The sequence below is a fragment of the Leopardus geoffroyi genome, chromosome D4, assembly GCF_018350155.1.
Source record: "Leopardus geoffroyi isolate Oge1 chromosome D4, O.geoffroyi_Oge1_pat1.0, whole genome shotgun sequence".
NCBI classification, from domain to species: domain Eukaryota; kingdom Metazoa; phylum Chordata; class Mammalia; order Carnivora; family Felidae; genus Leopardus; species Leopardus geoffroyi.
In genome coordinates, this window is record NC_059342.1 from 76,624,210 (window position 1) to 76,645,913 (window position 21,704).

The window sequence follows — 21,704 nt, forward strand, 5'->3', positions numbered from 1 at the left end:
CTGCACACAGGTCACTGTGTGGACTATTGCTCTTACATTCCTAGTCTTTTTCTTATTTAAAAAAATTAATGTTTATTTATTTTTGAGAGAAAGAGACACAGAGTATGAGTGGTGGGGCACAGAGAGAGAGAGACAGACAGACAGACAGAATCTGAAGCAGGCTCCAGGCTCTGAGCTGTCAGCACAGAGCCCAACAGTGGACTCAAACTCAAGGATGGTGAGATCATGACCTGAGCCGAAGTCAGACACCTAATCAACTGAGCCACCCAGGCGCCCCTAGGCTTTGTCTTTCTTAAAATGGACCTAACAGTGTCCATCTAGAGGGAGAGTTACAAGCATTAACTGCCATGGACATACGTGAGTTGGCACGCAGTATTAGTGAGCGTCCCTCTCTCCTACCCCAGCCCCCTTCTCTCTGCACTCACATCCACCTTGCGAGATACTCTCATGCAGAGATGAAGTGATTTGTTCAAGGCCACACTGCAGTCCTGTTGAAGCCCATCTCACCTTCTGAGCTACCTTAGAAAACAAGGTGGGGCTCTTTTTCTTGTCTCCCCTGCTCCATTCAGTGTGCTGGATGCAGGACTATTGCCGAATAAATCTTTGGACTGTTGCAGTGGCAAAGGTGATCATAAGGCCACTGCCTAGGCAGGTTCACCTGGGAGGAAGGAGTCTTGGGATCACATCTCGATTCTGTCACTGTTTTCCTACATGAACTTGAGCTATTTCTGCATCTTTCTAGGCTTTTGCTTTTCTTTCTATATAATGGGTACTGGCCTCGTTAGATATCTAGGGTGCCTTCCTACTCTCGGAGCCCTGGTCCATGCGTCCATGCTACAGGAAGAAGGTAGATTAAAGAGAGACACCCATTCTCTGCTGCTCTCCCCATCGACAGGTTAAGTCCAATTCCCTCTCTATGAATCTACACTGACCTTAATAATCTGCCTGACAAACAGAATGGGGTAGAAATGATGTTCTGGGACTTCTGAGGCTGGGTGCTAAGAAGCCTTGAAGCTTCTGTCTCTGTTCTTGGAACACCTGATCCTGGGATGCTCCCTCTGCAGACCGAGCGTCTGTGGCCTGACGAGCCCTGCCCGATGGAAAGGCAATGGGCAGGCACTCTAGTTGACAGCCCCAGGGCAGAGATGAGGTCCAGCATGGCCAGGCTTGACTGTCTGCTATTCCGGCACCTTCTAAGTAAGTGAAGGGACCCTCATGGAAGAAATCCTCCAACTCTAGATGGCCCCCCTGTCACACATCAGAGACAAATAACCCAGCTGAACCCTTCCCATATTCCTGACTGACAAAACGTGAGAAAAACATTGGGAAAATGGAGGTAAGCTGTGAATTGCCATTTCAAAAGGGGCTGAGAGAACAGATTTCGATCTCCAGATTTGTCTGAGGTTGAAGCCGTCAAGAGGATGCTTCCCCGCTGGGAGAACCTGGGCAACACCAAGGAGGAGCCTGAGCAAAATGCTTCAGGGGCAGCAGCCACACAGGGATGGCCCGAGTGTCCTCCACACAATATTATGATAAAGTACCCATGGTTTTCTTTGGTTTTGTCCTCTATCGTGATTAAAATTTCACCATGTTTGTACTGCCACACAGAATAAATGGAACCACAGCTTACTTTTCAAACTGGGCCTCGCCGACATCATTACGTGTGTCAGATTTATACGATTTCTAATAGATAACGTTTTACCCTTCAGCACACCGAAGGGGAACGCAAGCCTCCCTCCCTTCTCTGATGCTTCATTCACTGTTACTTCCTCCATCTCTGATCAAGCGGTGAGGGTCTCTCCGGAAATTATTGAAAATCGAAATAACAAGATGATTCTTTACGTGGCATCTCCTGGATCACCCTCCGTATTCTCGCCGACAATATTTTTATTCACCCTGCATTAGTTTCTTCTCGCCGCTGCAACAAATTACCACCAACCTGCTGGTTTAAAACAACACAAATGTACTATCTTGCAGTTCCACAGGCTGGAAGGCCAACAAAGTTCTCAGTTGGCTCAAATCACGGTATTGGCAGGGTGGCACGACTTTCTGGAGGCTGTAGGGGTGAATCCATTTCCTTGCCTTTCCCAGTTGTTAGAGACTTCTCCTGGGGTTGTAACTCCTTTCCTCCATCTTCAAAGGTGGCAATGTTACATCTCTCTGAACTTCTGTGCTGGCTCCCGTCTTCCACATTGAAGGACATTGTGATTACACTGGGCTCGCACTGATAATTCAGGACAATCTCCCTCTTTAAAAGTCAGCTTATTAGCAACCTTAATTCCGTATGTGAATTTAATCTCCACTTTAGTTATGAAAGGTAAAATATTCACAGGCTCCAGACATTAGGATGTAAATTTCCTTGTGGGGGCTATAATGCTGCCCACCATATACCAAGTGACCCTTCCCAATCTGGACAACTATATACTTGAGGACCACAGTATCCCAGGGGAATTACCATAGAAGAACCAGAAAACGAAGCCAAATGCGTCCACTTTTTTTTTTTCATTTGTGGGTTCAGAAGTTGAGGTCTAGATAGAAGGTAAAATAAGATGATAATAATGACAGTAATGGGAAATCTGTGATATGTTAGAGCACTGGCTTCTCCACCCTCCACCTGCCCCCCCCCACCCCAAAGAAGTAAGGATCACTTGAGCATGGGAAGACAGGAATGTTGGAAATGAAACAAGATGGTCTTGAAAATGGTAGAGAATGTCCTTCAAAGAGATCCTGTACTTCATATGCACCAGGCTTGCCCACGAGGTGCTAAAGAGGATGACGAGCTACAGAAGATCAGGTGAATTTGAGGGACTGGAAAGAAAAGAGTGTTCCTGCCTCACTTGCCAGATAGCACCTGCGGGGATGGCAGCACAGTCAAGTGCTCTTCCTTGGCATGACAGCAGCCAACGACAAGTGCCTTCATGGTCGGCCTAAATCAAGAGGTCTTCAGCTGGTTCCTCTCGACACTCATGCCCCCAGTGTGGTCAAGAGGAGTTGCTGTCCTCATGCCCTCAGCAGGGTGGTAAAGCTATCTGATGCACAAAGCCAGCTGGCCGCAAAGGACCTTGTGGTGGGGATGGAGAGAGCAAGGCAGAAGATGCCAGGATAAGCCACATGCCTATAAATCACATGGGAACAGGGCGGTGCTGGCACAATACCAGTGATGGACAAGGGCCAGACAAGACAGCAGGCGCTATTACTGTCAGGTAGTTGTCGAGTATAGAACCACCCCTCAGCCCCATGCATGGATGGACATCAGCCCCCTTTGAACTTGTACACTCAGGAAGAGGCGGGAGGCAGAGCACCTGAATTAAACTAGAATTAAGTTTCCACCACCAATGGATGGAGCAGAACAGAAATGAAATTCGGTTACAGAAACATTATAGAAAATTAAATAGGCTGTGCTCCTGAGCTTTCGTGGCCCCAAATATCATATCCACTGCATAAAAACATCAGCAATCCTGGTCTCATCATCTTGCACATAAATGACATTTTGTGAATCCCTAATCATCTCCGGTTATACTCTTTGTCAGACCACCTACAAGTTCAAGAGCTACTGCTTCCTTCTGAAAGATGAAGGAACTGAGGCTAATGAGGTGAACGTAGATTCTAAAGTTCACGGATGACCAAGCCAGGGCTTAAGCCCAATTTGCTTAGCCCAGTCTTCCTTCCAAGCTTCTCCGCTACTATCTCCACTCAGAATCACAGGAAAGCAAGCCAAAATGGTTGTGGCATGAAGAATAATACTTAAAACACATTCTTGGGCCTCTACCTGGCCACCTTGTGGTGATTCCTTGGGAAGTCACTCTGCTTCCCGCATGGGCGGGGAACCCGCTGCCCAGGTTTGTTGTGAAGATGAGTTATTGGAGGCAGACATGTCTGGGGAACTCTAAAGTGCTCTAAAAATATAAGGTATTATTACTACTTTTTTTTTTTTTTTTTTTTTTTTTTACCAAATTGAGTTTCTTAGAAGAGGAGCTGTAAGAAACAGTTTCTCTATGCAGAAATGCCAAAAAGAAATGAGGGAGATTTTCAAGTTCAGTGTAGAAGTGGGTGTCTCCCCATGTATTCTGAAGGCACAGAGAAGAGTGTGCCTTACCTCCATTGAGCCCTAGAGTTGCAGCTTTAACATTAGATCCTTAATCTAGAGAGGAAGGTCTTTGACAACCTCATCAAACTGTTGAATTTTCTCTTAACCTCCAGGGAACGAATGTTCTTTCTCTCTCTCTTTTTATTTTTCCAGTTCACGCTGATGAGAGAGGGAAAAGAGACAACTCTTACCTAGACACACACACATGTGTGCATCCCTCTGCATTCTGACGTTTCGTTCTTCTGGGACATCTATCTTCAAGGAGAGGGAGTTTAATTAGTTCGGGAATCGGAACTGATGAAAGAAGGAAATAGAGGCAGGCAACTCATGCCTTTCAGAAATATCAGCTTTCTGTTGTGGAGACAACACAGACGATCTGGGACATCCTTTTGATTTGCATGCCCACTGACTGGCTTTAAGACTAGGGCAATTTCTCCTCTCTCTCAGAAGGCCTCACTTTTCTAATACGCAAAATGGAGGGTTGGTTTGCAATACTCTGAAGTAGACAGCCGCTGTCACCAACCCCCCTTTCTGTTGCCTGTACCCTACTTTTCCTTGAGAGTCTGTGCCCTTTCCCCAACTCACTACCATGTACTGTAGGTGCAGCTGGCACTTGGCCAAAGTCTCGGGTATGACTGGGTCTGGGATGAGCCCAGTGTTTCCCCTTGATGACAGCAATTGGTACAGTGATGGGCATGAGGATGAAGGTGGCCCAATGAGATGAGATCCTGTGACTAGAGCTGGAGGAACTAGGAAAGAGATGTTATTGTCCTACAGGACTTACTGAATGGGGATGCTGTCCAGTGAATGACATGGTTCGGAGGAAAGTAGAGTGAAGAGAAGACAGATCCCATGACATTGTTTAAACCCCTTAATCCTACTGTGCCTAGACTTCTGTTAGATCCAATACATTTACTCTTTTTGCCTAAACTAGTTCTGAGTTTCTATCACTTATAATCCCAAGAATTATAATAAAAAAAAATCTCTAATTGCCCATCCACTTCTGAAGATCTGCTGATCTTTGAGTCTAAAATGTAGTTTAATTGCATTGTCTCAATCTCTAGAAGCTTCTTCTTTGTATTGGGCTCCCAGCCACTGTCTATTTCCCTAGCTGTGGTGCAGGAACATTAAGAGTGGAATGTGTATTCTATTTCCTGTGGTCTCTAGTCCAAAGCAGGAATTCACATCCCTGGCCCCGTTCCTCCCTCCATCCCTTCTTTCTTTCATCCTTATTTACACAGACAGTTGGGGTGTTAAGTTGAATTGACAGATTCCTGGGTTCTCTCTCAGTTCACTGGGCAGGATAAACTTGAAAAAAGGCAGTTTGTGCTATAAATGATTGCAGAGGATATAGCAGATGTAACAGGTGCACGACAACAGTGATGATCCTTAGAACAGAGTGGTCACTTTGCCAAGATGGGGAAGGAAAAGAAGACAAATCTGGAAAGAGATCTACTTGTTTGCTACACTGGCTGGGTGGTTGGGGGAAGGACCTTAGGCAAAAGGATGGCGGGAGCAAAGGCTCGGAGTCATTAAATAGGCAAGTATGTTCAGACAACTACATCGAATTCATCCCACTGGCCTTAGTGTAAAATGAAGCAAAGTGCTGGAGAGATTGGAAAGGGCCAAATCAAGAAAGCACCGAATGCCAGGTGAAGAAGCTCAGCTTGTAGGGTGACGTTTCTCAAATGGGCTTCTGTGACACCACTGCCTCCTCATACATATAACACTCATTAAATTGTTACAATTTTACACTCCTGGGCCCTAACCCCTCTATCGAATCAAAATTACTGGTGTGGGACCCTGAAACCTGAATTTTAAGGATTTTTTAAATTAATTTTTAAAACATTTATTTTGAGTGGGGAGGTGAGGGAGAGAGAGAGGGGAGAGAGAATCCCATGCTCGATGTGGGGCTCGATCTCACAAACTGTGTGATCACGACCTGAGCCGAAACCAAGAGTCGGAGGTTTAACTGACTGAGCCACCAGGTGCTCCTGGAACCTGCATTTTAAACAAGCCCCCCCCCCCCCCCCGCCAGGTCATTCCTATGAAACAAACCAGCCAATCTGGGAGCCTCTTCTGTAGGCAACAAAGATCCTCACATACCTTTTTCTGTGTCCTTCTCCCATGCCAGATACTAGAGTTCTATGCAACCAAGTCTGCCATCCTTCTCCATGCCCTTGCTTTGGCCATCCCCACTCTTTTCTTTGTTAAGTTTATTTATTTATTTTGAGAGAGAGAGAGAGAAAGAAAGAGAGAGCTTGGGAGGGGCAGAGACAGAGAGAGAGAGAGAATCCCAAGCAGGCTTCTCACTGTCAGCCCAGGGCTGCACGTGGGGTTTGAACCCATGAACCATGAGATCATAACCTGAACTGAAACCAGATTCAGATGCTTAACCAACTGAGCCACCCAGGCACCCTGCCCACTCTTTTCCTAATGGAAGGTGACTCATCTTTTGAAGCCAGTTCACCACTAACTTCCCCACTTTCTACCAACTTTAAAATCTCAGCTGACACGTTTTCTTCTAGACATCTCATTGACATGGACCCATTGTGTTCACAGAGATAAGACATGCCCTATCTCACTCCCAAATGGACAGTAACCTACCTGAGGCCAGGAGCTCTTAAGGACGTATTGCATATTGGACCCTAAAGTGCTGCTATTTCATTCTTCCAACACTTCCACAAGGTAGGTTTAATTACCCATTTACAGATGAGGAAACCAAGGAAGCCTGATGTGCCAAAGAGGACATAGAGGTAGGAGCTATGAGCGGTGTGATTCTCCTTCACAAGCCACCCCCCCCCCCCACACACACACAGGGAGAGGCCTCCAGAGAGCAGTCTTAGCACCTGGGCCAGAACCATGTTCATGGGCCAAGGGCACTTACCACACATCCTGAGGAGTCCACCTGGCGGTCAGACACACACTTGAAGTTTCGAGTACAGCCCCCATTGTTCCGAGAGCAGTCACGAACCGGCCCAAAGGAGGACAGCAGGTCGTTGATAGTTTCGAAGTATGTGGACAGCATCGCTTCCTCCCTTGGAGACAAAGGGGATGGTTAAACCCCAGAGACACGTGTATCATTAGATTAAAAAAATTAAATATGCATTCATCACATTTAAGATCATCATTCACGATATTTGTAACCAAGAAAATGATACCAATCCATATTTGAGAAAAAACTAGTAAGAAAAAAAATTAACAGGTATGCCATCATATGACACAATGTTTGTCTACTTGCGATCAAGGGGAATATATTTGGGACGCTGCATTCTTTATTCCATCAATCCCCATAATTTGGGAAGGCAGGCATGAGATTTCCATCTTACGAATAAGCGGACTAGGGCTCAGAAAGTTGAATGTCCTGCTGAAGTCCACCCAGCTTGTAACGTGGCAGAATTAAAGTTTGTACCAAGTTCCAGCTGAGTCCAAAGATCAAGCTCCTCCCACTATACAACTCTTAACTTACATTACATATGTTTCTACAGATTCCAGACCTCCCCATAGCAACTCTGCAAAATGGGTGTCTTCCTAATATTCCTACTTTTGATATAAATTGAAATGATACAAGGTATCGGACTTACCCCAAATTACCAGCCAATAAATACCAGGGCCAAGGCACAAACACAGGACTGTTTGACTCTAGAACCCCAGAACTGTGCTCTTCATGCTATCGCATAAAAGTGACACCACAGGACAGCTGTTGGAAAGGTCACGGGATTCTAGGAAAATGCATCATTCCTCCCAAATGAAGTTTCCAAGGGAAAACACTGGACTCGGTACCATAATTTGTGGATCTGCCAAAATTTTATTGGAGGATATACACAGACAGAAGTTTCTGGATGCTATTTTCTGGCAAAAGAGCCCCAAATAAGGATATCCTAGCACTGGAGCATCTGTGATGCCCACAGGTGCATGAGATCCTAAAGGGACACCATGGACAGTGTGAAGAAGTACGCATTATCCCATGATGTAAGGCTCATGGAATCCAGAAATGTGAAGGAAGGGAGATGCCCATGGACCATCCTTCATCCTTCTACCACTGTTTTCCTCCATAGGCTTGGAGTTCTAGGTTTTGGTGTCCTAGCTTATTTTCTGTCTCCGGTATGATCCCTCTTTGTGCCATCTTCCGTACTGACTGCCAGAGAACTTGATAAATTCCAGCTCTAAATTAGAAACCTCATTGATTAATAATAGTTCTCCATTACTTACAGAAGAAAATCTAAATTAGTTTCCTTGGCATTCAAGGTCCTTCATAATTTGGTTCTGCCTACCTGTCCAGCTCCATTTACCCTGTCCTCATATTCTCTATTGGTGAGCCACAGGTCTCATTCCCTAAACACATAATCTTAGGTTAGGTTCTCTGAAAACAGACTCTGAAACAGTTGCATACAGCAGGTTTACCAAGGATCCCTCTGACATACTCTTAGAAAAGTAAGCAAGACAGGACTGGACAAGGGAGAGGCTGACCTGCCATGTGGTTAATGTACGTAGATCTAAAGCTTCACCTTGTCCTTAGGGGAGCTCTGGAGCTAGGTGGTCCTTTAAGGATTTCCTGATTAGAGGCAAGGGACCAGCCCTCTGCAACACCCTGTTGGCCAGTCACTGGCCAAAGGCTGTCATCTGGTATCCTTGCACAAGGCAGAGGGCAATGACCAGTGAGGAACACAGGTGTGTGGGTCATGAGCCACAGTCCGGGGGATGGGCAGATCAGCCCTGAAGAAGGGATCTGAGTATAGTATGCACCTTCACCTCTCTGAATCTTTAATCATACTCTTGGGTCTAGGATGCTCATCTCTAACTTTTCTCCTTGACAAAATCCTAAGAATCCTTCAAAACGCTTCAAATCCATCCACCCATCCATCCATTCATGTATTGCATGTGCTTACTGAGTGCTTACTACGTAGCAGGCACTATTCTAGGTACTGCAGATGCAGAAGTGACACATGACAAAGGCCTTCCCTCCATAGAGCTTGCTATGACCTCTCTTTGGGAAACCCAACCAGAATTAATTTCTTTTCCCTCTGAGTACATTGTTTAAATCTATTATCTCATTGATCTTAATCATTGGCTCTATGGTTTCCCAGCGAGACCTTAAGCTTTTTGAGCAAATGGCCCTCGGCACAAGGCCTGGCAAAAAACCTGTGATAAGCAAATGTTTTTCAGATGAGACAAAGAAAACATTGGAAGGCTTGGATGCAGATTCCACCTATCATTGGTTTCACCAAGGGTCTCTCCAACAGGACACTCCCCTGTCCATCCCCAAGTCTAGGATCCCCCCCAAGTCTTTCATGATCAAGTCTTTAGTATAGGGACAACAGAGAAGATGGCAGGAGAGCTGCCAGACTATCCCTCACTTCCCAACTTTACACAGAATGAGGTCAGGATGGCAGGTGAATGGGGGAAGAGAATGAACCGCTCCTGAACTGAGGCTCTTGAGAGACTTGCCATTTGGGAATCATGGAAAGAGCTGAGGATCCTGCGAAGACATTAAGGCTATTAAAATATGAATAACCTTAGAGTAAGAAGAAGTGAGAAGTAAAAAGAGGGGATAAAGACAGAGGGAGAGACAGGCTGAGAAAGTGTGAGACCACATTAAGAGATACACATGTAGAACGTTGCTAGAAAGAAAGAACTGGATGGATGGACAGGATGGATGGATGGATGGATGAATGGATGGATAGATGGGTGGAAGGAAGGAAAGAGAGGGAGGAAAGAGGGAGGAAGGAAGGAAGGAAGGAAGGAAGGAAGGAAGGAAGGAAGGACAGACAGAGAGACAGAGACACCCAGAGGAGTGTCATATAGAGAGACTAAAAAAGAGGAAGATGAAGGCAGAGAAAGTATGTGAAAAGAGAGACAGAAATGAAGAGCTAGATTAGGGAGAAACTGGAATAAGAAACACCAAGATTTTAAAGGAGAAAACATTAAGGTAAACAAAACAGGGACATTGTATATGGAGCAGGGGGTGGGGAGGGGAAGGGACGGGGAGGGGTGCAGGAGATGGGCACTGGGACCTGGAAGGAGACAGGCTCAGAAAGAGAATGGAAGAAGAAAAAGACCCTGTGTAAATGGAAGAGAACACACACAGGGACCCAGAGAGCAGTCAGAGAATGACAAAGAAAAACAAAGGAGAAAAGAGAAAAACAAGCAAAAAATGTCACCTTGCAGTGGAACCTGGAGACAGCTCAGGCTGTACAAATAAGGAGGCTGTTAGCTTTTGAAAGGATTGATTCTGCATAAACATCAGTTACATGAGGAGAACATTATTTAAAACACAAAGACCTGACACTGGGGCTGTTACTGAGTCTAGCAGTGATTGTGTCAGGCTACAGAAATGAAGAATCATCCTGCACAAGTGAGAGAAGTAGCTCAAGGCAGACTCTGACATTTTCTTAACTCCAGACTTAATCCCTCATCCCAGCTGCTGAGTCCGGGATTTGGGGTCTGTGGGAGCTTAAAGCTGCCCCAGTAGCTGAGCGCAAAGGATCAAGGGACTAGCGCTGCAGGTGGAGGTGGGCTGGGGTGACAGAGAGATCTGGGTGAGTCACAGCTTTGCCAGAAATTGCCATCAGCACTAACATCTTCATCATCTGTAACTTCCTGAACACCTGCTGTGCATGGAGGGCCATGCTAGGTTCCTTCACTGTGCCCTCTCCTTTGACTTTCACCGTTGTCTTATGACACACATTTTTACTCCTACCACGCAGCTGGAGAGACTAGATCTTGGGGGGTCTCGTCACTAGCCCTTGTCCACGAGGTGGAGAGGCCGGGGTATGCACCCAAGTGTGCCTGATGTCAGGTCCTGAGCTTCCTCCCATGCCATAGTTGTGCTGGGCCAACTTGCTCTGGGCCCTCGGGATAAGTCAGAGCTCTCACAACAGGAAAGCCCGTAGAAACCTGCATCCAACCTCTGTGTCTTTGAGGAGGAAGAACCAGAAGGGTAGAATGTATACAACCTCTGCATATTTCCCGGCACCGCCTCCTGGCCTGTGTACCTGCCACAGTAGCCTCTATCTGTCTTGGAATAAGACAGAGCAACGTGTGTACTCATTTCCTAGAGGTGCATAACCAGTACCATAAACCAGATGACTGAAAACAGCAGCAACTTACTCTCTCCGACTTCTGGAGGTTGGGAGTTCAAACTCAAGGTGTCAGCAGAGCTATGCTTCCTCTGTAGACCCTAGGGGAGAATCCTTCCTGGTCTCTTCAGAGCTTCCCATGGCTCCTGGCAACCCTTGGCATCTCTTGGCTTATAGCCACATCAGTCTAACCTCTGCTTCCACCCTCACATGGCCCTCTTCCCGCATCAGTGTCTTTTCCTCTTCTTACAGTGACACCCTCCATTGGATTCAGCACCTACCCAAATCCATTATGTCCTTATCTCAATTATATTGGCAAAGACCTTATTTCCAAATGAGGTCATGTTCTGAGGATCCAGGTGGACATGAATTTGGGGGGGCGGGGCATGACTCAACCCACTATTCACAGCTCACAGGAAAGCCCTCAGGCTTACACAGTAGGACAGAGCCAGGACTAGAACCCTCTACTCCTTGGCTCTTTCTCCAGTGCTCCTAACATCACATCAGCCCTTCCACTCCAGACTCTGCATGTTACACGATGGTATTCACAAGGCCTATAAAGTCTCAGAAAAAGAACCATGATGAAACCACTTCACCCTCATTGGAGAGGAGAAAAGACCAACTTTCATTAAGTACCTAACATCCCAGGCAGAACAGGGGTCAGCAAGCTTTTCTTTATAGGAATCCATAGTAAATACCTTTGGCTTTGTAAGCCTTACAGTCTCTGATCTAACTACTCAAAGCTGCTTTTGTAATGCACAAGCAGCCACAGAAAATATGCAATGGCCATATGCAAAATGCAATGAATTAGCATCGATATGCTTCACTAAAACTATATGCACAAAAAAAACCATGGCAGGCTGGATTGCTATATCCTTTTTGATTTTTTTTAATGGGAAAACACTCAGGTCAGGGTTGGAGTTAGGATTTGAAGCCAGGTATGCCCAACTCCGGAACACACATTCTTTCTCTTACATGAAGTTTCATCTGTGCCTCAGTATTCTCATCTGTAAAGTGGAAACAGTATGTTTCTAGCTTACAACCACATAAGATCATTGTAAGAACACAATGACATGATATGCACAGAAGCCCAGTGCAAACTGATTCATAATCCATTCATTAAGAAATATCTGGGCACCCACTGCGGGTCAGGTGCTGAGCTGATCATTACTACGGCTCTCCTTTGGCCTCTCCATGCCTCTGTTCCTGCGCCTGCCAGGTCTGGACACTGTCCAAGTTGTTTCCAAGCTACTCTCCAGCTTACGCATCCCAATTCTTCCTGATACTGCTGGTTTCAAAACTGAGTCAACCAGGGGAGCCTGGGTGGCTCAATCGGTTGAGCATCCAATTTCGGCTCAGGTCATGATCTCATGGCTCATGAGTCCAAGCATCGGAATCTGGAGCTTGCTTCAGATCCTGTGTCTTCTTCTCTCTTTGGCCTTCCCCTGCTCATACTCTGTCTCTCTCTCAGCATTATATAAAACATCAAAAAAACTGAGTCAACCAGACACCCCCTCTCCCCCGGGCTGAGTGAGGCTGCCATCCCTGCACTGATTGCTCAAGTGCAAATGCATCACCTGGGCTCCATTCGGCTGAGTCAGCGGAGCCCCACACAGGGTGAGCATCAGGCAAGGCAGCTGGGAACAGATGCTGACGTGGCCTGCTGTTAATAAACACCTGGAGACGTCTGTGTCACTCACAGAGAGGTGTGAATGGATGACTCAGGGCCCAGACAGTGACAAGACCCCAGGGGGCAGACTGATCATTCTCTAATATCAACAGGCACACTTGTTCCTGAGCATCCATAGAGGGAGGAACCTAAGACAGGCTTCTCAGCTCCAGAAGCATGAGCAGCAGTGCAGATGAGTGGATCTGCAGCAGCTTTGACTCCTGGCTTCACTCACTATGAGATGTTGGGCAAGTCCCTTACACTCTGAGTCTCCACTTTCTCATCAGAAAAATGGGCATATGAGCACGTAGGTGGCAGAACTGGCATGAGAAATAAACCAGACAATATATGCAAAATGTTCCCCACACAGAAAGTGCCCAAAGGCTGGTGGTAATTGGTACCCTCACAGTTGCACTTGAGAGTGTAAGGAGCCCAATGCAGGAGAAGGCAAGGATGGAGAACCACGTATTGCCCGTTTACTCATTCAAGTTTTTCATGGATGCCGAATCTGTCCTGGGTCCTGCGCTGGTTCCTGGAGCACAAGGCAATAGGTGTGACATAGCATATGCTCAGGAGGTAGAAAAACACACCACAAAAGTTAACCTAACAATACAACTGGGGCCACAGGTTCATAAAGAGGCCCCCTTCAGCCAGACCCTGGAAGTGTGGGTCAGACAAGGCTTTTTAGAGGAGGCAGTACTGAACCTGAAACATAAAGGATGAGCAGGAATTAGGCAAAGGAAGAAGATAAAAGTATTCCAGGCAGATGGAACAGAATAAGTTAAGGCCTAGAGGCAAGGAAACTTTAATCGAAGCAATGAAGCAGGAGGGCTGGGAGGAAGTAGGGTGTGGCAAATGATGGGCCAGGAGGCAGGCTAGGCAAGGTTCTGTGTGCCAGGCCCTGGCAATTCTGGACTTTGCCCTGGGACCTATGAGGTGGCCACCAAAGGGTTTCAGGCAGAGCCCACTTTTACTTAGACTAGTAACATAGGTTGGTATTTGATAAAAATCATTATGGCAATGAAAACAACAATAATAATGTTTACTGGGCATTCATAATATGCCCTAAAGTGTACCAAGCAATGATTGTGTCGACCTACTTAATCCTCATTAAAAAACAAAAAAACAGGGGCGCCTGGGTGGCTCAGTCGGTTAAGCGTCCGACTTCGGCTCAGGTCACGATCTCGTGGTCCGTGAGTTCGAGCCCCGCGTCGGGCTCTGTGCTGACAGCTCAGAGCCTGGAGCCTGCTTCGGATTCTGTGTCTCCCTCTCTCTCTCTGCTCCTCCCCCGTTCATGCTCTGTCTCTCTCTGTCTCAAAAATAAATAAACATTAAAAAAAACAAAACAAAACAAAACAATGATGTAAATGATATGATCATCCCCATTTTGTAGAAGAAGAAAGTGAGGCACCATTTTAAGGATGAAGGCTGTTCTGAGACCAGCCAAAGACAATGTAGGAACAGCCTCAGGGCAGTGGCTGGCATACGGCAAGTGCTTTATAAAGAGGTTAGAGTGGGAGAGAGCCAAAGCATAAGAGACTGTTAAAAACTGAGAACAAACTGAGGGTTGATGGGGGTGGGAGGGAGGAGAGGGTGGGTGATGGGTATTGAGGAGGGCACCTTTTGGGATGAGCACTGGGTGTTTTATGGAAACCAATTTGACAATAAATTTCATATATTATAAAAAACAAAAAAAAATAAATAAATAAAAAATAAAACTTCTGAGTAAAGGCAAAAAAAAAAAAATATATATATATATAAAGATTAGTTATAAAAGGGTTCCAGGCAGAGGTGAGCTGACACAGGCCACAAGGAGGCAGATTTGGGCTTTTGTAAAATAGGAGTTACTGAGCAATGGGAAGGAACAAGGTCTTACAAGGTCCTGCCGTGGGCCGATGTAGGAACGCAGACTGAGGAGGGATGGCCATGTTCTGGGCTGGTGGTGGGGGACCGTCAAGCCTCCAGGGAGATCTGCACAATCTCATGGTGGTGGGAACAACAACCATGGCTAATATCTATTGAGAACTCAAGACACGAGAGCTCTGACTTCACATGGTCCATCTCATCACTTCTTGCCATAGCCCTGTGGGGTGGTGCTATTCGTACGCCCCTTCTGTCGACTAAGAGAGGAACGCACACACTCACATGCACGAATTGGCACTGGCAGAGCTGGGGGCTTGTCCTGTGTCACACAGTAAGTCAGAGTGGCAGAGCCGGGGCTCTGCCCTGGCGGGTCTGACTCTGAGGCAGAGAGCAGTGTCCTGTTTTCCTCCTTAAGATCCCTTCCCAGCTGGAGATTCTGGGGCTGGTGTTACAGCTGATGCTCATCATTCCCCTTCCTCTAGCAATTACGGTTTGCAGTAATTTAGGTCAAGAATGTGTATTGCTGTGCAGAGTGGTCTCAAAGCTTCCTGCGTGTGTCTGTGCCTTTGAGTAGCTCACGAGCTTCCTGCATGCGGAGATCCTTCCTCACGTCCCTCAGTGTGCTGGCTGTGCCTCAGCTGTTCAATGAATAAGCACAGGGGGTGGAGGAAGGGGAGGGACAAAGGGGGCCCATCAGCTGTGTGGTCTTGGGGACAAAGAGAAAACGATCGTGAGTGTCCACTGCCCATCTGTGAAATGGGGACAGTAACATTCAGCTCACAGGGTTGTGTGGTCAGGATTCGATGAGATAAAAGATGTCAAAGCCCGCCAGGCTCAAACAGGGACCTCAACAGGGGGCTGTTGTGTTTTGGAAATGCATTTGTTCATTTCACAAATATTTACCCAGTACTCACTGCTGGGGGTGGGGGGAGCTGCAGGTTCTGTAGGAAGCAAAGAGCAAACAGGACAGGCTTTGTTCTCTTGGAACGTACTGTTTAGTTACCCAGTCACCCAGCAAGTCCTATCTATGCCTACAACCAAATCCGGGCCTATGTCTGTGTCTGTATGTCGTATGTCTACGTCTATAATTACAAACGATGATAGATGCTTAAAAAATACGGGGTACTGTGAGAGCATATGGCAGGGGGGGCCAATCTACTCTAGGGAGCTGAGGATGGGAGTTGGGTGTTTCCCCAGAGAAGTGGGGGAAGTGGATTTCCCCAGAGTATCAGGCCCTGAAGCCAAACCACCCTGAGGCGTTCTGTCACACGAGGACACTCCTAATGTGTGCCCCCCCCCACCCCTCCACGCACAATGACCATGGAGTCCATCTGATCTTTGAGAGCATCATTCCTTGGCAAAAAGCCATCACCTCCTTCTAACTGCTCGGTCATAGGAATTCTTCTCCTCACCCCACCCCCCTTTCTCCTGCCCCTGTGAGTCCCATCATCATATTAAAAAGGAACCATTATTAAAAAGGTTCAGTGACAAATGCTGAGGCTTGAGGATTATTTATTTATGAAATACCCACATGAAGTCATTGAGAGCTTCTAGCAGCTCTCATCTCAGAGAGAAGCTCATTAAGACGGGCCCAGGGGTGGGAGGGCACTGCATTCTCAGAAGCAACTGCTCAGAACGCCCAGCCGGGAGAGTGCCTGTTGCCCAGAGAGGGCGGAAGACACTCGTGCCCTGGGATGGCAGTGGGGGCTGCCTGGAGGCAGCAGAGCTCACCATTGGAGAGCAAATGGGGTTGTGTCCTCTAACATAAAGAGCATGGGCTGGCGGCTCCAGGCATGGGATCTGGGTCCCGCTTTGCCTCGCTCTGCTGTGTGTCCCCCCGTGACTTTCTATCCTCCCTGAGCCCTTCAGGTGCCACATTTCTATGACGATTCTGTGATCTCGTGGGGTCCTTCCAGCTCAGATTTCTAATAACATGATGTGGCTTCCCAAAAAGATAGGGTGGAAATGTAAGAGTGAAATAGTGAGAAGAGACAGTACCCGTTGTTTCCATTCTATTGCTCACTGCCGTTGTTTTGCACCTAAGGAAATCAAGGGGCTTGTACAATTAGCAGGGAAATCAGAAAGTGTTACCATGTGTTACTATGAAGACCCCACGGGCTCAAACCAGGCCAGTCATTTATCAGCGAAGAAATGTTAACAACTCATTCAGCTTTTCTGAGCCTCCTTTCCTCAAGCACAGGTCGTAGACCACAGCACCTAACTCTACCTACCAGGGTGATCGCAAGATAACAAAAGCTCCATGAAGGCAGAGCTCGGGCAAGCTCACTGCAGTCCAGTGCCTAGAATGCTATACAGGCTTCCAGATTTTTATCAGAAAGATGAGTGAATGAATGAATGAATTCAAACTTCTGCAAACTACCCCACCCATGCACTCATTTTTATTGTTGTGTTGTTACTAACAATAGCATGCTTTTAAAAGTCAATCCTGAACATTCCTCAAACCGGAGAACAGGGGTTCTTAACTCGGTGCCCAGGACCCCTTTGCCAATCTGCAGAAGCATATGGGCCACTTCTTAGATTAATGTCTTTAAATGCATTAAAGCAAATGTAAAAAAACATTACAAAAGAAACCATTTATCAAAACAGATTTTTTAAAAGCCAGCTGCAATATAATAATCTATATATGCTTCTTTGTTGACACATTATAAATTTTTTTAAATGTTTATTTCTGAGACAGAGAGAGACAGAACATGAATGGGGGAGGGTCAGAGAGAGAGGAAGACACAGAATCCGAAGCAGTCTCCAGGCTCTGAGAGCTGTCAGCACAGAGCCTGACACAGGGCTTGAACTCACAAACTGTGAGATCATGACCTGAGCTGAAGTCGGTCGCTCAACCGACTGAGCCACCCAGGTGCCCCTTCTTTGTTGACACATTAAATAAAAAGATCTAGTAACAGATGTAATAATGACCATAAATTGGAAGTGGTGATTAGCATAAACTATATTTAAAAAAAATTTTTTTTTAATGTTTATTTATTTTTGAGACAGACAGAGACAGAGCATGAACGGGGGAGGGTCAGAGAGAGAGGGAGACACAGAATCCGAAGCAGGCTCCAGGCTCTGAGCTGTCAGCACAGAGCCCGACGTGGGGCTTGAACTCACGGACCGTGAGATCATGACCTGAGCCGAAGTCGGCCGCTTAACCGACTGAGCCACCCAGGCACCCCAGCATAAACTATATTTTAAGACATATGCAACAAATGAAAGATGACCTAAAACTGCACGCCATTTCTATCACTGACAGAGTCACAGGTGCTGTGAGCGCACCCATGTCTATAACAGAAGAAAAGGCTAACTTCCAATGAGCGGTGGCGGAAGTAAAAATGTATTATCTTGCCATGTTATTTCATGGACCTCCAGCAGGGACCCCAGGATGAGAGCCTCTGCCTAGACCAACACTTTGATAGAGAAACCTTCTCCCTGAATATCTGCTGGTACGTGAGTAGAACCAGGAAGCTTGGGTCTAGAGAAGAGGAGGAGGGACATTAAAACACAGCTGTGATCACGCCATCTTCCTTCCTGCTGAGCATGTGTGGCGGGGCGAAGGGAGAACAGACTGTGGCTTCACACAAAAATTTCACAAAGCTCTCAAGGGTGTATCTTTGCAGGAGTGACCCCCTCTCTGAGCTTCAGACTGCTCGTCTGTGAATGCATCACTGCTGTCAACGAGACGGTGCACCTGTGCAAAGATGCAAACGCTAGTCCTTCTCTGTTGCCCATCTGCTCCTCCTGGGGTGAGACTAATGTATTGCAGCCACCCACACTTAGAGCTGCCCCATGTCCCACAGCCACGATGCGTTTCTGCATTCCTTAACACCTACTGGGGAGCAGGCCATCTGCTAGATACTCAGCACCCAGAGGGGCCCAGACAAAGCCCCACCCTCAAGAAGTGCGGAGGCTGGGGCCAGGGACAACAGGATTTACGATATGAAGATGAGGGAACGATTATAGCATAGATGCATAAAAATACATGAGGTCCCCAAGAGGAAGCAATGATTTCTCCCTGGCCTAGTTAGGGAAGGCTTCCTGGAGGAGGTAGCAATATACTGGCTCTTAAAGGAAGACGTCTTAAAGGAAGACAATGAGGAGGAGGAGGAGAAGGGAAGGAAGAGGAAAGGATGGGGAGAAAGGCATGACAGGCATCAGAGGATAACACAAACAGAGTAACTAAAATGTGCTAGAGGGGACGGAGGAGTACTGGAGAAATAGGCAGAGAGCCCGTGAGGAGTGAGTGGGAGTAAAGGTAGCTCATGAGCAGATCTTGTTACCCCATTTTATAGATGAGAAAACTGAGTCTCGGAGTGGGAAAGTCATACACGATCAATACCATGGTTCCTTCAAAGTGGAGCCACAGTAGGAATGCAACCATGTCATAAAGTCCGTGCTCTCCCCGGAGGGTGGCACTGAATGCCACTTGTAGAAGACTGCTTACAGGAATTCTACCCAAAGTCAGAATTGGGAACCAGAAGGCTTTAGGAACAGGGCCTTGGTGATCAGGGAAGCACTGCCTCCCCCCAAAGGCAACCCTCATTCCCCTTTCCTTGCCTTGCACATTCCGTCTCCTCCTCTTCTGTTCCTGGCAGTTCCAGCCACTAGCCTGCAGGAGATTCCTGCGTGGTGGTGAACGTAGGGAGCGCGTGGTGACGGCAGTGACTCTGGCCTCGTGTCCAGACAGCTGTCACCCTGCAGCCAGGCTATGAGTGGGCCCTGAGGGCTTCTCTCCTGCCCTCCACACCCCCACCTTGCCAGTGGCCTCTGTTTCTGGCTCCTGTCCCAGCCAGGCTGCCTCTGCCACGTGCCTGCAGCGGGGTCCCAGCGCCAGCACAGGCGAGGGGGAGCCAGTACGTGCCTCCGTCGCAGGGGACTGGCCAGGACCTGGAGCAAGTCCTAGAGCATAGGCGTGCGGAGCATTGCTGAGACAGCGGAGACGTTTCTGAAAAGCAGGAGGACTGGGATAGACAGCAACTTTGTCTCCAGTCTCACAAGCTTCTCCAAAGCTAGGGCATGTTAGTTTCACCCTGCTGACAAATCCCCATTGTCTTTGAAGACTTATTCTTTCCTTCCTTCAGCCAAGCCAAATTAGTCATGTTCTCTGTGGCCTCACTGAATGGGGAGTATGCTTTCTTGTTACTAATAATAGAGTGGCAGCTGCATCACAAGTCCTCCACCTGCACCATCTTCTGCTATGATACTCACAGCATCCCAGCAGGAGACATGCACAACCCCACTATACAGATGCAAAGCTGAGCGCGAAGGGAGGGGCAGAGATTTGCTTCAGGTCACAGGCCTAATCAATTTCAAACCTAGCTCCCACGGACTTCAAAGCTGGAGGCATTTTTAATTTCCATGCCATCCCACCATCAATTAGAACTCGTTTCATGAAGTCTAAGTGTATGTGGCCCACCTCCTCTGTGAGCAACCCAACGGACAGCGTGGGGCTTGGCCTGGAAAAGGGTATGGTGGATGTCTGAGCACAGAAGCGAAGAAAGGAGGGCCTCAAGAGGGAGGGGGAAGGAAGGAGCCGTGGCGGATCTTATTTTCCCACCACACCGTGTGTTTCTAAAGGCAGAAGTCTGTGCACCTGCAGAGCCTAGTACAATGACATTTAACGGGGAGGTGGTGCATGTTTGTTGAACAGTTTAATGAATGGATAGATGCGTAAACAGACAATATGAGAACTCACTGAGGAATTCCTCAAAGAACGAATACGCTAGCCTGATTTCCTGGCAAATTGGTCTTTAAAAGAATTTGAGCTTTCAAGAGCTGAAGGCTCTCCTGGGAATTATAGGGCCAGAGTTTTAGGGAGATGAAAAGATAAAAAACACAGATCAACATGACACTCTCTGCCCACTCAGCCGCTTGGAATGGGGAACTGTTCGTTGTTCAGTGGGTACACAGCTTCAGTTGTGTAAATGAGTTCTGGAGACTGCCATACAACACAGGGCCTGCAGCTGACAAAACAGTGGTGTGCAATTTAAAATTTGGTTAAGCTGGTAAATCTCGTGTTAAGTGTTCTTACTGCAAACAAAGCAAGAGACTAACGAAAACAACGCCCCCCAAAAATGAAGGGGCAGGAGGAAGCTTTGGGAAGTGACGGATACATTTAGCACCTTGACGGTGGTGACTATATACTTTAAATATGTGCAGTTTTTTTTTTTCAGGAAATCAATTATACCTCAATACAGCCGTTAATCATTAAAATAAAAAGAGCCCTTGGAATCTCAAGCCACTAAAAAGGTCATGGTGTGCCCCAGACTTCACTGTTAAAAGAGTTGTCACCAGCCTAGAAATGCTCTCTTGACGTGTATGTATCCTTTGAGGTGCCTTCCTTGTACTATCCTTTGTGCCTTGATTACCTCCTGACCCTGTAGGTGGTCACAGCCCTGTGCTCTCCCACCTTCTGGACATGGCCAGCTTCCATGAGGCAGGCAAGTTTCAGGGAGAACTTCAGCAACGTTGCAGGAAGGGAGTAGACAGAAGCCCTGAGGGAAATGTAGGGTAACAGGGACTCCTGGAACTGGACGGCACTTTGTAACCCCAAAATGCTTCCCGGCCAAACCGAACCAGAGCTAGAACAGTGGGGGAGGCATTTTTAAAGTGATGCATTACTTTATTGGGCTGCCACAGTTGTCCCTGGTCTTGTTTCCATTTTACAGATGAACAAACTGAGTCCCTGAGAGGAAGATGGTTTGCTTAAAATCGGACTCCTGATGTTCTGAGCAGTGTCCATGGTCCGCAGTGATGGGACCATGGAGGAGAGACAGTTTGAGAGGTTTTGAGCATAGTTACAGGATGAAATGTATGCGTCCAGGGAAGTGTGTATGGGGAGTGGAGGGGCCCAAGTGCCAGTGAAGGGAAAGAAATACTGGAGAATGAAATTCTGTTCTATAATGCAGGGAAATCTATTCTATAACACAGATGTAGGAAGGAGATAAAACCCCAAGTGGTGTTAGAAGAAAGGAAAGAAAGAGATGTTTAAAGAGAA

The 21,704-nt window shown here is 47.0% G+C and overlaps 1 protein-coding gene across 4 annotated transcripts in view; it reads right to left on the minus strand.

Annotated features, from left to right (window-relative positions):
- The window catches only part of ASTN2 (astrotactin 2), an 879,885-nt gene that overhangs the window by 354,932 nt on the left and 503,249 nt on the right, over positions 1-21,704 (minus strand). For all 4 annotated transcript variants that reach the window (XM_045469026.1, XM_045469024.1, XM_045469025.1 and 1 more), the window contains one exon: positions 6,975-7,125. In XM_045469026.1, coding sequence (XP_045324982.1) covers positions 6,975-7,125 — 151 coding nt within the window. The remainder of the gene's footprint in view (positions 1-6,974; positions 7,126-21,704) is intronic.